The sequence below is a fragment of the Phodopus roborovskii genome, unplaced genomic scaffold (genome assembly GCF_943737965.1).
Source record: "Phodopus roborovskii unplaced genomic scaffold, PHOROB, whole genome shotgun sequence".
NCBI classification, from domain to species: domain Eukaryota; kingdom Metazoa; phylum Chordata; class Mammalia; order Rodentia; family Cricetidae; genus Phodopus; species Phodopus roborovskii.
Genome location: NW_026126459.1, coordinates 15995633 through 16013083, shown reverse-complemented (window position 1 = coordinate 16013083; position 17451 = coordinate 15995633). Strand labels below are relative to the sequence as shown.

General features: G+C 37.5%; 1 protein-coding gene across 2 annotated transcripts in view; it reads right to left on the bottom strand.

Annotated features, from left to right (window-relative positions):
• Window positions 1–17451, bottom strand: part of Cntn1 (contactin 1) — a 258096-nt gene that overhangs the window by 81792 nt on the left and 158853 nt on the right. For both annotated transcript variants that reach the window (XM_051189700.1, XM_051189701.1), the window contains exons 7-13: window positions 12724–12930; window positions 10023–10122; window positions 9688–9869; window positions 6276–6400; window positions 5575–5692; window positions 3303–3453; window positions 1229–1356 (exon numbers count right to left, since the gene is read on the bottom strand). In XM_051189700.1, the coding sequence (XP_051045657.1) occupies window positions 1229–1356; window positions 3303–3453; window positions 5575–5692; window positions 6276–6400; window positions 9688–9869; window positions 10023–10122; window positions 12724–12930 (1011 nt within the window). The remainder of the gene's footprint in view (window positions 1–1228; window positions 1357–3302; window positions 3454–5574; window positions 5693–6275; window positions 6401–9687; window positions 9870–10022; window positions 10123–12723; window positions 12931–17451) is intronic.

Here is a 17451-nt window from a genome sequence, read left to right as displayed (position 1 = left end):
TGCGCGCATGCACACACACACACACACACACACACACACACACACACACACACACACACAATCCAAGTAATACAAAGCCCAATACAAAATACCTCTTCCAAAAATTATTAAGCCCACATTAGGGATCCCAAATGAGACCAACTTAGATGGCAAGACAGTTAATTCAAAAGAACAATTATGAATATGCTTAAGGAGTTCAAAGGGGTTACAAGTAAATATTAAAATGAAAGTCAATAAAATACAAACAGTTGAATAAAATAAGGAGAAAGAGTCCCAGCTATATGAAAATATAATTCAATAGAGAGATATAAACATTGAATAAACCTCAAACTAATATAAAACTTAAAATGAAAACTTCAGTATATTTATTAAAAAGTTCAGTGGAAAGCCTCACTAATAAAATACATGTAGCAGAAGACAGATTATCAGGGCTTAAGACAAGAAAGAAGAACTTAAAATAATAAGTTTTAAAGACCCATAAACAGAATAATGCAAAGTAGTATGGAGGGTATAAAAAGCCCTGTTCTGAGTGGCTGTTCTCTGGGACAAGTGACATCCATCTTTGGTAGTTCAGCTGTATCTCTTGCAAATGGTTATCGGTATAGTGTTTGTTGATCTGTTTATCCCTCACAAAGATTGGAGAGCATCATGAGACCATCTGAGTATCAGCTCCCTATCACCTGTTACATACCTCCCTGCCTTAAATGCATGTGGCTCAGATAGGGACTAGAGTATATAAATTGGAGAGACTGGGGGGGATTCATCTATGCAGCTATGGGAAGCCCTCAGCACCCACACAGATGACACAGGTGGGTCTTAACACAGTAACAAGACTAAACTGTTAGAATGCGAAGGGAACTTTTAGAAAGGAAGCAGGTTATCGGGTGGGAAGGGGTATTAGAGATGGTGATTATTGCAGTCAGGATACACATTATACATATGTGGAATTGTGAAAGAGCAAACACAATAACAATTTTACAAAAGGAATGAAAATCCGATATATTTTGATCCTCCCCGCACAGGAATAGGACATTTTCACACCCATTTCCTTTAACATTTCCTCTTCCTCAGAGGCAAAAACTTGCCCATAAGGCTTCTGAAATGGAAACTCATCACTACATTGACTGCAGTAGGAGCTTAGTTTTGAATGGCATATATGTAATACTGTATAACTTAAGCACCATCACTTAAAGGAAAAGCATCTTTGAAATGTCAAACGATTCCTTACTTGTGATCACCAGAGTCCCAGTGCTATTGGCTTTCCCTCTATTATTTTCTGCAAAGCATGTATAGACTCCTCCATCATTCCTTGTAATATTATTGATTTCCAAACTACCATCTTCCCATATGAGTATTCTATAAAATTAAAAAAACACACAATTCACAAAAGTCATTTAATAACATACCTTATTATTGTACCTTGCGTTATAAATGCTAACATTACATTTTATACCAATTTCTTGGTAAGACATTTTCAGGCATAAACAGTCTAGCCTTTGTTTCGGATGTTTTTTCTCAGCATCTGCAGGGTGCTGAGAAGCTGAATTCCCTGCTTCCCTAGATGACGGCTAGGGCCCTAAGGCGGATTCATTTGTGCTCCTATGAGCCCAGGTTAGTTGTTTTTGTCCATTCTCTTGTGATGTCCTTGACCCTTGACCCCAACCTGGCTGATAAAGTCCTTTCCCCCCCTTCTTTATCAAGATTCCCTGAGCTTGGCTCAGTGTTTGGCTGTGGGTCTCTTATTTTGCATTTTCTTATACAAAAATTCAATATTAAATATTTAGTCACTTTTACTTTTTAAAACTAAATTATTTTCTAAACGTAATTCTCTATAGTTATCAAAAACAACAGAAATATTTGCTCTCTTTAAGTACACATTCTCCAAATGTGAAGAAATGTAATGAACCACTGTCCCATGCTCTGCACAAAGAAACTGGTCACTGTGTTTTATGAAGGCCACGGACCTCAGCCTGATGCCAGCCTGACTGGGAATATGGGGACTTTGCAATAAGGCCCATTCTCGTGGACATGAAATTTTTCTTGAAGCACTTTTGGTCAAAGCACTTTCCTAGGCCCCTGTCTCCAAACTGTGCTGATTCCAAGTCCGTTCAATCAAAGCTTTCTGCCTTCCTTCACACTCTGCATGTCTGAAATCGGGCCTGCTCATTGAATATTTTTCCAGCCTCCACCCAGCTCTGTCTCTACTTTCTCTGCCAGACATTGCCACTAATAAAAGACACTCTCAGATGGCTTAATTCATCTTGGTACTGGGCTTTTTGTACATGTTCTCACAGTACAGATTAATGCTTCCTATCACTTCAAATCCTTATCAAACTTCTATCCATACCCCATTTAATATAGTTTGCACAGAAATAAAAATTACAGTCAAGTAACAGCAGAAAACCTTTAACAATTTTTCCATAAAACCCATGGTAATTTAAATTTACATATATATTACTAGACATGATATATAATATATTACTATATATGTGACATATTACTATATCATATAAATTACTATGTATAAGTATGTTTTATATATATTACTTTATATAATACATTATATATATATATGACATGTATATATGTGTGCTTTAAATTGATCTTTATCATGTTCAAAGAGTCTTATATCACACCATGACATTTCAGTCAGTGGTTTTACTCAGTGACAGGGTTGCACAGAAGTTCCATAAGACTATGATGGGACCTTAAATCTCCTTTCATTTAATCGTGCTATACCATGCAGCATCACATGCAAGCACTGGTCAGGTTGGGGATCCTGGAGCTAAAGATCTCCTACCCTGTCAGTCCACAGATTGTGCATATAATCTTGGGAACCACATGCCTCTCAATAATGACAAATGACTATGCTTCTGCCTTGCATACTTGCTATACTTATTTCTTCCTATATTGTTTCATATGGCATGGGAAAGGAACAGGCACTCTGCAGGTATGAGAGTCATTCGTTTGCTGGATTACGGTTATAATTTTATTCATCCAAATAAAATTATATTTATTCTTAACGACCACTGTTCAGACTAATTTCTAACAATTCATATTTGTATTTTTCATTTACAAATACATTTAATTATATGTACACATATATAATTTACAACATTCAAAAATTCTTGCACATGAACACTTTATTATAAAGTGAATTGGCAATGAGTTAAAGTACTGAACTTGGAGACTCTACAAGGAAACCACTAGGCTGACATTAAATTCTTAAAGGCACTAAGCACAGTGACATTGCAAGACCTCAGGGGCTCGTGAACATCAATTCCATTCCTGTCTGACCTGACCTGCTGCTGTTGACAAGCCACTCAGTCCCTTTGCTCCATGAAAACTTGGGTTTTGGTGCAGCCTTGGGTTTACATTCAATGATAACCCTTCCTCCTTTAGCAGCCAGGATCTTTTTCTTCATGGGATTCATTTCAAAAGTCGGAGCTAAAGCTACAAGGTAAACAAAGGATTATCATTCTCCTTTTGCTAGCAAGCCCAATTATTACTTCTGGATTGTAACTTCTTTTACAGATCAATAATCAATAGGGAAGACTGAGGTAAATATTGTTAGCATTGAGGCCTTTTACTGGCCTGCCTTTGGAGTTCTGACAAGATATGTCCTCAGTTGCTGCCACTAAGAGCACCTGTGCCCATTCACTATGTTCCCTTTTAAAAGGACCCCGCCCACTCCCATCCATCTCCCTCTCTCTCTTTCCCTCCCTTCCTCCCTCTCTCTGCTCCTCTCCTCCGCCCCCCATGCCACCCCCCCCACCTCTCCTTCTTCTTACCCGATGTTGCTGTCCACGGGCTTCAGTATCCCCCTCCCCTTTTCCCCTTTCACCCTTTCCCCCTTTTTACAATTCTTTTCCCTTAAGGAAAAAAACCTCCACTTGAACTCTGTGGCATGGAGTCTTTCTAACTTTCTTATTTATTTATTTTTTCCTTTTTTATTTAAATTTGAAACAAGGTTGTTTTACATGTTTAACTTTATTTATTTATTTTTCCTTTTTTTATTTAAATTTGAAACAAGGTTGTTTTATATGTCAATCCCAGTTTCCTCACTCTCCCAATCTTCCCTATCACCCCCACAAAACCCCAGCCCATCCCCTTTCTGCTCCTCAGGGAGGGTGAGACCTTCCATGAGGAGTCTTCAAAATCTGTCATATCATCTGGGCTGGGCCTAGGCCCTACCCCCATTTGTCTAGGCTGAGAGAGTATCCCTGTATGTTGGATGGGCTCCCAAAATCCATTCCTATATTAGGGATAAATACCGATCCATTACTAGAGGCCCCATAGACTGCCCAGTCCTCCTAACCGACACCCATATTTAGGGGTTTTGGGTCAGTCCTATGCTGGTTTCCCAGCTATAAGACTGGAGTACATGAGCTCCCCCTTTTTCAGGTCAGCTGATTCTGTGGGCTTCTCCAGCCTGGTCTTGAACTACTTTATTAAATTACAATAAATATGACCAGTTGTAGTTCATGGACATTTCTACATGACTTTTTATTCAATAATTTAATAACATCTTCTCAGTTCAAATGGACAGGTTGCTGGTAACCTTCTACCAATAACAACAAATTTTAGTTTTAATCATATAAAAGGCAGCTTGAATTCAATTGTTGTGTTTTAATTCTACAAGGGAACTTAATGAAAAAGATGGGAAGAAATCTGTGTACTACAAAATGTTACATTAGCATAAGTTTTCACACATCCTTACAGCTCTTCCACTCAGTATACTTCAAGCTACTAATGGGGAGAGTTGAAGTTTATTAAATTGGTACAACTTTTTATGGTGTCACAGGTAGTTGATATTTGAACATGAAAACACTCTTTCGATAAATAATGGAATCCCACTCAACTGTCCATTCACTGAGCACCAACCGAATGTATATAATCTGTGAGGAAAAAATCCAGGTCTTCAGAACCTATCTCCAGAAAGCTAGGAGAAAAGTGGACCCAAACACTTGGTTCAGGTGCACACGACACAGCTGAAGTTCATTCTCAAGCCATAGCACAGAATCATAATTGTGAAGTCATGACACAGAGTCTTGTAGCTGATAACCCCAGTGATGGTATTCTCTGTCTTCAAAGTTCCCCTATCTAGTCCATTGCTCAGTCACCTTGGCTATGAGCAGACATAATGTGTCCCAGTCTTCTGCATCCCATCTCTTCTGGGGACACTTTCTAGGCTAGTGTATATTTGACTCTTTCTCATTTAGTCCAGTAATTTTTAAACTTGAACTGCTTATCAAAACATCTGAGCATCTAATTAAAATTTCTGCTCAGTAGGTTGATGGTGGGACTGGGTTATACACATGTAATAACAAGCTCTAAGTATTGTTACCACAGCTGCTGCTCTGGAGAATTTGCTTTAACCGCTAATATTTATTCTATTTAATTGTTTCTTTAGTCTGAATTTTGATAACTGGGAATTTATAAATATATAACCAACTTTTGCTACACATTTAATAAAAGCAAAGTGAAATTGAATGTAATCTATGGATAATTTTTCACTTTTTCATATGATGTTTGTTTGATAAACATTTATAAGGAATCAGAAAGGATACTAACCCAGGATCTTGAGCTCGGCATTTGCATAAATGGATCCATAAGCATTTTCTGCTATGCACTGGTACATCCCAGCATTTTCAAATGTGACGTCATAGAGTCTTAGTTCACCTTTGTGATACTAAAGATCAAAAGAAATTACATGGCTTTGAGGAACATGGATGTAAACACTTCATTCAGCTTGAGGTTAACGCTTAAACTAAGTTGTGTTCATCCACTCCCATCCGCTCCTAAGATGCACAAACCGGGGTTTTCATGGCATGGAGAAGACCAACCCACTTACCATGCCCAGTGGCTCTTGTTCTATTCATCTTACAGAGCCGAGAGTCCACCTTTTCCCCTTTGGACCAGCTGGGAGAGTATAGTGGGAAGGTAGAGAAGGGCCCCACTGGTGTCACTTGTCCCAAGGCTAGGATAGGACTTAGCGCGTCTCTCTTACCTCTGTTTCTGTGGGGTTCAGGGAAACAGTGGCAAAGAGGGGACAATATGAGTGGACATGGTTCAGTAGGAAGGGGGGAAGTGGAACAAAGGAAAAATAAGGAAAAAAAAGAGAGAGGTAAAGAGACCATTACAGAAAGCTGTTGAAACTGAAAGGAGATAGTTTTGTTTCTCAAGGAAAATTTTTATTTCAGGGCCCAAGTACCCTTAGTCTAGTGACTGTGCTGTGACTGACCAAACACAGCAAGACACATCAACATACTTACCGCATACCCGTTTTTCAGCCATCTGATGGTAGGGATAGGTTTCCCTGTGGCCACACAAGGCCAGTAGAGGTCACTGCCTATGTCCACCTCAGTGTCATTGATATGTTCTACCCATTCAGGAAATGCTGTAAAGAAGAACATTGTGTCGCATTACCTGTCACAATCTTGAGAGTCTAAATTTTGCATTTTATTGACTTTATTCTGATAAATATATAAGACATTACATGTCTGTTTACACAGGTCTGTATTCTACAAAAACCATATATTATTATAGAATAAGATGACTGTAATTGAGTTAGTAATTATGCTTCTAGATTATTTTTATTTATGTGTATATGGCATGCCTACATGATTTTATGTGCACCATATGCCAGCAGGTGCTCTCAAAGGCCAGAGGGCATTGGTTGGGGCCTCTGGAGCTGAAGCTATAGGCAGTTGGAGCTACCTGCTATGGGGGATGAGAACTGAATTCTAGTGCTATGAGAGAACAAGGAGTGCTTTTACATTCTGAAGCATCCCTGTTAACTGTCATTCACAAATTTAAAAGCTAATTCAAGATAAACACTAAATTAATTGGTTTGTCCCTTAAAATTTGAATCTTTCAGATAGGCCAAAATTACAACTGAGATTTTAAAAGAGCTATCTCCCAATTAGCTATTCATTAACATTTTGGATCAAGATTCAGGACTTTCTACAATCTCCTTATTATATATTATATTCTAAATGGAGCCTTTGAGTGTTGACGAATGTTGCATCTTACTCCTGCTAGAAAAATGAAGTGGACACTTTCAGACACTTTACAGCAGCTCCTTCAGTAGCTGTCACTGGGGAACCACTTCCTTGTCTGAAATGGACTTCAGTCTCTGTGCTTATTTTTATCTACTTGGTTGTTGTAAAAAGAAAATTAAATTCTAGAAATTTCCTCAAAGAAAGAGGAATGTTTCTACATGAAAAAAAAAAAAAAAAAAAAAAAAAAAAGCAGTGTTGTTAAAGATTTCAGTGTTATTTAAGCAGCCCAAACAAAGTAAATAGTATAAACTAAGAAAAGGAACAGAGAGAGAACTCTTAGTGGAGGGGACTATTTCCTTTTTATTGAAAATTAAACATTGTTTTATATTTATTTTCTGTGGAAAGTATCATTTACATTTTACTAGAAATACACACACACGTGTGCGCACAATATCACACAATATTTTCTGACCTCTACAGACTATCAATAAGCCAGTACATAGATACATATGTGTCTCTTAATGCATACTATGCAGTATCAACCTGATTTAGCTTGTTTTCACTAACCATTTGTTTGTAACACATGGAAAGAACTTTCAGAAACTGGAAAATGGTGAATTTGTTAGTTGAATACACATTTTATTTCATACAGCATCTCTTTAATACTTTAATGACATCCTTGCTACCTTGGCCCCCCTGGGTGACACATAGGTGTTATAATGTATAATACAATGATAAGAATAAATAATTGAATCACTTCAGTGAATTCGGCATGTGGTTTCATCATAAAGCTTTTGGAGATAGTTTGCTTAAACATACAGATAAAAATTAGGATATCTTACTAGTAAAGGAGAAATGAAGTTACTTCAAATGACCCCATACAAATACCTGCTCTGTCACATTGATTCTTTTAAGGCCTTAGGTATGTGACAGTTCAGAATTTTACCCTACTGAGAACCTAGAGTGAAATTATCGAAATGCATCGAAAAAAAAATAACCTTATCTGTAATTGATAGACCCAGTAAAGTGGTAATATTATTCAAGACATTCAAGGGGCCCACAAATATTTCCCTTCATACAAGCCATTCTACATATACTTAATATATGTCATGGTATGATGTTGAGCCATTGGATATTCATGTCTACAGAGCTCCAAGGCTGTAGATTTTACAATCATGTTCATGGGTGAAACCATAGAAGGATCCAGAGAAGTTGAATTACTGACTCTGATCGTTCAGTGTTAGATTGGTATGAACAGGACTCTGAAGGGGAAATGGGAATGGTAAGTGTAAATGAAGTGCAGAATCCAGGTGCCAAGCACAGAAAATGAAGCACAGAGGAGAGGTATGTCAAGTGTGGCTGCTGATGCTGTCCTATCTAATCAGATAGAGAGGAGGATGATCAGCTTTAGCAGCTGGACATCCTGGGTGATTATAGAGGAAAGGTGTCAGTAGAGAAATACTCATGAAAACAAAGTGGAGTGAAGTAAGAAAGAATGCAATTGAATATGGATACTAGTTTTTTAGACTTTAGAGGAGTTTGTCAAAACTTATGCTTGGGAGAGATTAGCAGAAGATAAACAGAGCATTAACCAGAGTTAAAAACAAAACAAAACAAAACAGCAGGAGGTAGAGGAGAGAAGTAGATTTCTGTGAGTTTGAGGTCAGCCTGGTCTAGGTAAGAAGTTATAGGCCCGCTGGGGATATATAGAGAGAACATGTCACAGAACAAACAGACAAACAACAAGCCAGAGTGAATTTATCGAAACCTAGTTATTTATTTCATATTATGGGAAGTGGTAATGATGACTTCAGCCTCAAGAAGTTCTAACATTCTAAGCCAAAATGGCTCAGTGATTAACAGCACTTGTTGCTCTTGTAGAAGACTGTATTAAATTCTCAGCATGCACATATCATTTATAACCATCAGTAACTACAGTACCAGGAGACCTAATACCCTCTTCTGGCCTCTGTAGGCACCAGACACACATGCTGTACACATAAATATATGCAGGAAAAATACCTAAACACATAAATAAAATTTAATAAATTTTAAGAAAAAATTAAATTCCAAGAGTTTTCAAAATTTTTTCTCTTCCAAGATATGCTTACTCTGGTTGGTGAGGATCAAAGACTTATATCAAAATACTTTTGTTAAAGTAAGAAAAGACGATTCCTTACACCAAGGGTTCTATAGCTTCAGGAACATGAGTATCTAAGGTATTTTGGAAATACATACTCTGAAGCTCACAGTATTCTTCTGTGTCAGAAATTTTATGGGAAAACCAACAGCCAGTACATTATCAAGCCCTCAGAAATTTTGAGACATATTAAACTTAGCAAACGACTGGCTCAAATTCAAAGCCATATTGCATAAATTCTTATCTAAATAAAGGTACATAAGAAAAGGAAAAAATAGAGGATCAAATGAGCAACAGTTCTTTTTAATTATCAACAACTATCAATCTCTTACTATAACCATGATATCAAAAGTATAAGTTCATACCATCTGTAACTTAGAGTTGTGGCATAGTTAGACATAAGTTAAATATCTCAATTATCTGAATAATATACTACACACCACCTCTTTTTAAAATGAATAATTATTCTATGATAGTTCCTCAAGTATGCAAAAGCCTTTGAATAAGACATTGATAACATTCATAGAAAATCAAAATATCTACCTTGAACATAAATTCTTGCCTGGTGTTTGTCCTTCCCTCTAATGTTCTCAGCTTCACATTCATAGATACCTTCATCTTCTAACTGAATGTTGAAGATCTTAAGGACAGCCCCTGAGGTGCTTATCTCAGCAGTGCTAGGCATGGGTTCTAGAACCTTCCGCCACCGGATATCAGGGACAGGGCTTGAAAGAGAAGATATAAAAATTCAAGATCCACAGTTCTTGAAGAGATTGCCTGACAGTTACAGCTAAGCATTTATGTCATTTATTTCCTGAAAAGGCATAAAACCTACTTTTGTTTTTATGCATGTAAATGGAAAGCACAAGCATACTTACTTTCCAAGAGCGAAACACTCTAAAGTCACATTTTGGCCCATCATGGTATATATGTCTTTGAACTGCACTACAATATCAGCAGGGTATGGCTTTGTTGTTCCTAATTTAAAAAAAGAAAACACAGACACTCATAATATATTATTCATAATCTTTTTTCCTTTTTAACATAATGAATTTTTTTAGTTTATAACTGGAACAACATAGAAGTTTTCTCTACATAGCTATTGTTTGTGTCATAATATATAGATTTGTTTGTTTAAGCACAGTATATGCAAGTATGAACTTCATCACACATTCTGATACCTGTAACTAATCAGACTAAATTATAGAATTTCAAGGTATCATTAAGGGACTTCAAATAATACTATGATCTGTGCTAAAATTACATATATAATCATTGAGAAGGTAGAAAAACAAGAAAGAAATGGGAATATGAAAAAATGGAAGAAGTGGAGGAAACGAGTAGACTAAGCAAAGAGAAAATGGAAGAATTACCTTCAGAAACCAAGGAAACAGAGTAAGAGAAATGGCAGAAAAAGGCTGTTACCATAACATTACCACACTTATTCTGAGAGTACTAATGTCCATTGTTCAGCATATTGGACCTGAAATATGAGCTGATAGAAACAGGCTCCAAAAGGCTGAATGCATTATTTCCCACCAAAGCATGAGTGTGTACTTTATATTGAATAAAAATAAATAAATAAATAAATAAACACACCATGACAGTACAGAAGGAAAAACAAAATAATTCATCTGAAAGCAGTCAGCAAAAAAGGAATGACTTCAGAATCTCAGAGTGGATATGGGAATTTTGGGCATAAAATAATGGAAACTGAATTGAACTAGTTCATGACAAAGCTCTAAGATGGTGCTGTTGCAGAGAATTAAAGAAAATAGGGAGGAAGTCAAAGGACATTAATATATATGACCTAAAGGTCAGCTGAACGCACATGACAGAAGGCCAGGGAACACGGTATTAGAGGTTTGAGATCAATTTTGTCAGTGGGAAAATAGCAGTGAGATTATTAAGAGGAGTCACCTTGAGCTTGCCTTTGGTTCTAGATGAGACCTTGCTGGCAGCTTTAAGGCTTCTGGAATCAGACTCTGCATGTCATGCTGTTCTCAGAACTCCCTAGTAGCTTATATATTGATTTAATTAAAAGCCACAGGGTTAGCTGATCTGAACATCAGAGGGAGGAGAGACTTGACAAATGCAAATGCTACTTGTTAGGAAATACAGGCAGTTATGACCAAGTGGGCTGACGAGTACTAGGAGCAAGAGGGGGCTTTGTGAGACAGCAATGGTTGTGCCATGAACACTTAACATCCTGGAGAGTTTTGTGGGACAATCTAGGATGAAGATATAACTGAAGCCTAGAGAGACAAGAAAAAATTAGAGAGTATTTTTATATCCAGTCACATGACCACTACTGAAAATGGGCAGTTTAGTGAGAAGAGCTAGAAAAAAACTGGAGAGAACTATGAGAAGGAGGAACACCTGGTGATTCATGCTGTGTAAGACTTGACAGGGGAGGGAGGTAAGCATGGAGGAAAGAGAAATCTGTGAGGGGCAGAGGAAAACGATCAAATACTGAAAAAAAGATGGGGACTGAAAACTACCCTTTGATTGAATAAATATGAGTTTTATATGCTTATTCCAGATGGCCTTTAGTGAATAGGAACGAACATGCAGAGTGAGAAGATGGGATTTGGAGAGAGGAAAGGACAAGAACTAAGGGGTTTGGTGAAGCCCTGAATTAAATGGGATGTGAGACAGAGTAACTGAAGGGATTGCCTGTAGCAGGTGAAATCTGCCCACCATTAAGACAGCAAGGGAAAGTGTAGAGGATGGAGGGGAAGTGCATTTGTGAAATAGAGTAGGAAAGGTAATCAAGGCCCCTTTCCAGAGGCCACGTTTAACACTGTGAAACAGTGAGGCCAGAGCTGATGAGTCAGAAAGGCAACCGCATTGGCTGAATATCAATTGTGTGACTGTTTCTTCAGGAGGCGGAGTGAAAATGGATTGCCAGTGGTAGTGTGCCACTTCCCACATTTACAGGAAGAGGGGGAGCGAACAGGTCAGTTTTGAAGTGTGCACTCACTGCTGCTCATGTAGCAGAAGCGCTGGGGCTAAGCTGGGATAAGAGAAACACACATGCTATGATACGATAAAGTGCACTTCAAGCAGTGTACATGTTAAAAACTTGTGGAAAAAAAATCTTAAAAATTTAAAAAGGGAAGTGGAGTATGACCCCAGCACACAGGTCACAGTAATATATACTAAGTATTTAAAGCAGAAATATCAATTATTTACATTAATTTATACCATGTAAACATTTCCTTAAAACAATCAACAATCAATTTAAAAAAAAATTGACCTAAGTATTTAGTCCCATTAGAAATTTATTATCAAGTAAAAATGGCCATGAAATAAAAAACAGATCCTAGACATTTCCATGGTAATTCTGTAGGGAACCTGAACTAATTAATCTACCCTCCATATATTTCCTAAGCTAGAAGCACCGTATATGAACTCAACCACTTTATTAAATAAAAATGAACTTCAGAAGCTAAACACTAAGTCTTCTATGCAGCATATACCATGTGATGCCCTCCCCAGGAAGACAACGGATCATTATTATAAATGCACTATAAACAGATAACTTTGTAACAAGAGTATAACAAATAAAACACTTACGTTCAGGTATTGGGATGAGAGGAATAAACTTGCTGAACACACTCTTTGTAATAGAAGGACTGGACACAAAGCAGGAGTAATTGCCTCTGTCAGAAGACTCAACGTTTGCAATGTAGAGATTGCCATTGGTCTGAGACACAAATCTTCGTTTGTCCATTGTGATAAACACAGGAAATTCATTCAGGAGCCAGCGGTAGCTAAGGTCATCTAGAAGAAAATATTGTCCACTAAATATCAAGCTTTTCTATGAAAGTGAAGATTCTACTTCATAATTACAAGCCAGCATGTAGTCTGTCCATTAAGTACTGGAAGTTGAGACAGAAGACATTTGCTCACAACTACCACTTTTTAAAAGAATATAATTGTCATAGTAAACAATTAAATCTACTTTTCTGTATCTATCAATCATCTATCACTTGTACTTTTAAGAGTCTCAACATTCTTGCTCCCATTTCATCTGTGGATTAACTGAAATTTTAGTTAAACAATTTGCACAGTGTTCATGACTGCTAAATAGAATGGATAGTTACACAGCTCATAGTCTATCTTTCCTACTCCAATTCACAAATAAGCTCAAGGTAACTCAGTTTACATACTAGATCTCCTTGTTTCATTGCACCCATTATATATATAATATATATGTATTTATATACATATATATATATATAACAATTAAAACCACACAAATGGAAGAAAAGCATGCTCCTGGTTTTCTTAAATATTAGAATATATTAAATATGATACGATTATTTTAAAAAATAATCTATTTGTGTGTGCCTGCTGACATTGAAGACTGAACTCTACTGGGGACCCACAATTCCATATTTGATTGGGACTCAGGTAGGGGAGCTCTATCTTCCACATGTTCCATTCAAGTCTCTCCACTCTTACTCTTAAACCTGCAGCCACCTAATTGTCACAGTTCTTCTGCCTAGGCCACCTTCATTCTCATGAGACTAGGGCTTTAGGTGGGACTCAGAGTTCTCCACTTCCTTTTTTGCCATTCCTTCTAGTGCATCACTCTAACCAGGGACCACACAACCACTTTGCTTGACTTGGAATCAGAGATTGTACAGCCCCCCAACATTGATAGGACCCGTAGTAAGCAATTGATAGCCAAGACAATAGTGGATATCCACTTCATGAATTACTTCAAACATGGTAACTCCAGATGTTTATATCCCAACCCCAAAACACAAACATGAGCAATCAAGACAATATGCCTCCTCCAAAAGTCAGAAAGCATATTGTAGTATGCCTCAATAAAAGCAATTTAACTGAAGGGCATTACAAAGGCACTTCAAAAATACCAATTATGAATATGTTCCAATGACCTTAAAGATGATGTGAATAAATGTCTTTATGAAGACCACGAAAACACAGTTGAATGAAATAATGAAAACAATTCAAAACACGAAAGTAAACTTTAACAAACAAACTAAATGTAGAATCACTGAAGAAAAGTCAAAGTAAAAATAAAGAACAGGATATCAAACAAAAACCTAGCCTTACAACAGGACTCAAGATATGGAAGAGTATTTTAAGAGGAAATGGACAGCTCAGTCAAAGAAAATGCTAAATATAAAACTACAACAACAACAACAAAAAAACAAAGCATAAAACTTGTAGAATAGAATAGTATCCTTTGGGATTCTATGAAAAAACCAAATCAACAAATAATAGATATAGAGGAAGGGGGAGAAACCCAGGTCAAAGACACAACATATATTCCCCTGATCTAAAGATAGATATAGATTCCTATCAAGTAATGACAGGCATACAGAATGCCCAATAGGACCAGTAAAGAAACTGTCCACAACACTAATAATCAAACACACTAAATGGACATAGCAAAGAAAAGATATTAAAGGCTACAAGCTAACAAGGCCAAGTCACATATAAAGAGAGGACCATAAGAATAATTCCTGGTTTTTCAATGGAGACTCTGAAAGCTAGATGGGCCTGGCTGAATGATCACAAATTCTAGCCTGGAGTATTATACCTAACAAAACTATCTTTCACAGTTGACAGAGAAAGAAAAACATCTCATGATAAAACACATTTAATCAATTTCTATACAATAATTCATTTTTATTTTCAGAAGGAACTAAGTGGAAAGTGTCAGTGTGAAGAGAAGGTTATTTTTTATATGAAACTACTATTACCCTGACACCAAAATCACACAAAGAACCAATAAAAAAAGAAAATTATAAACATATAACCCTATGAACATGGTTGTAAAAATTCTAAATAAAATACTTGCAAACTAAATTCACCATAAGTCAATAAACACAATAAATCACATAAACAGATTAAAAAACAAAGAACCTCCACAAGCATTTCATTAGATGCTGAAAAGGCCATTGACAAAGTTCAACATCCTTTCATGATAAAATCCCCATAGAGAATGAGGATGATACAAGGGATACAATAAAGGCAAATTAGAGCAAGACAACATGACAATCAAACGAAATGGAGAGAAATTCAATTCATTTCCATTAAAATTAGGTCAAGACTAGTCTGTCCACTCTCCTGACCTGTCTGAGATCCTGGCCTATCTTCTTTTGATGAAAGACAGTGATATGGAAGTATGAGTTGAATAAACCCTTTCCTCCCTAACTTGGTTTTTGGACATGGTGTTTCATCACAGCAACAGAAATTCTAACTAAGGCAACATATAACCAAAATTCTGGTGAAGGAACATAGCAATATAATTATTCCTAATGATTTTCTGATATAAACTTAAATCAGTCCCTCATTCAGCCCTCATCATAGAAGCTTCTTCTTACAGTAGATTACTGGCCCCAGTCTCCCAAGTTGACAATGTGCAGACAATGATAGACTTTGGAGCATTCAGCTTTAAATGTGATGTGTTTATCAAACTCCTCCTGTCAAGACTGAGGGAAACATGGGGAAGGGGAGGTAGGAAGATTGTAAGAGCCAGAGGTGGTGGATATCTCCAAGGAAACATTTCAGGACTGCAGATACACACATAAATTCACAGGAATTGTTATGAAATACATAAGAACCTGCATGGGTTCAAACCAGAAAAAAAAGAAAATCCGAAAATCCAAGAAATGAGAAAGAGAAGTGGACCCAAGTCCCAGCCCATCCCCCACTGCAAAAAAAAAAAAAAGTTAATTACAATTGATATCTGATGGGAATGGGAAAATAAATTTTCTCCAGTGGCTTGTTACTGCCACTTGGTACTTCCACCACACTCCAGGTTAGGCTCCATGCCCAGAAGTAGCTGAAGATTACAAAAATCTGTTATTTTGTTTTGTTTTGTTTTGTTTTTATTGTTGTTTCGTGCGCGCGCGAAATCTGTTATTTTGTTTTGTTTTGTTTTGTTTTTATTGTTGTTTCGTGCGCGCTCGCGCCCGTGTGTGTGTTGTTTTGTTACTTTCATCTTTTGGGGGAGGGGTATCTTTTGATGTTTTTGTTATGAGTGATACAGACAGAGGGTGGCAGTGGGGAAGGGAGAGGAAGGGAGAGGGAATATCAAGTCGAGTGGGTGGTGGGTGGAGAGGATCTGGATAGCATTGGTTTGGGAAGCAGAAAGACCATTATAAAATGCATCTGGTTAGTTGGGATTTCTATTTCTGTGAAGAGACACCATGACAACAGCAACTCTTATAAAGGAAAACATTTAACTGATGTGGTGGGTTACATTTCGGAGGTTTGTGCATTATCATCATCATAGCGGCATACAGGCAGACATGGTGCTGTCTACCTCTTGGTCAGAAGGCAGCAGGAAGTGGACTGTGACACTTAAGCATAAGAGACCTCAAAGCCCGCGCCCACAGTGACATATTTCTTTTGAGAACAAGGCCATGCATCTCAATAGTGCCACTCCCTATGAGCTTATGCGGCCAATTACATTCAAACTACCACAATATTGTATATAAGTTTAGAAAACAAAACAAAAGCAATTAAATGTTAGACTAAGGGAAAAAATGAATTTCCTCCTAATTTTGCTAGTTATGAATCATATTGTAAATATCTGATATGCAACCCCAGTGAAGGTGGGAGGCGCAGTTTGCCAAACACTGCTCTGACCATCCTAAAACAGTTAACCACTCATGCCATGTGGTTCCTCTGCTCAACACTCTGAGTGTAAACCTCGCCTAAAGTAAGAACACATGCATGCTAAGATCCTCCCCAGCACAGCTCCTGGAGCTCACACCACATTTCCTTACTGCCTTTTGTGTTACCCCCTCTGCCCCAGGTAGTCTGGCTTGCTTTGTGCCCATGGTGCTACCTCATCCCTTGCTCTCGTTGCCTCTCCCACCTGTAATGTCCTCTTATGTACTTTTACTACAAGCTTCTTCACTTCCTTATGGTTTTAACAACATTCCCTTCCTGGCAAGGCCCTTTCTAAAATCTAAATTATCCTCTACCCTTGCCTCTTCCTGTCTTGTATCCTGTAGCTTTTAAGTACTCCCGTCACAGCAGAAGCTCTCTGAGGGCTGTCAGGTTTTATTGTTCTGTTCCACTGGTATGTCCTGTGAAATGAGCAGTATCTGGTCGAGGGAAAGTGCTCACAGGGGTTTTCTTAGTAATTGGAGCTCCTTGTCCATTGTTGAGCAGGCAAAGGGAGTGAATGTGCATCTATTGCCTTATTTGTGGGAAATACTATGAAGAGGAGAGGGATTTACTCATAGTTTAAGCAGTTCCTCCAGCAAAAACCTATTCCCTGATGGAATCCTGTTATAACACTGGAAACAT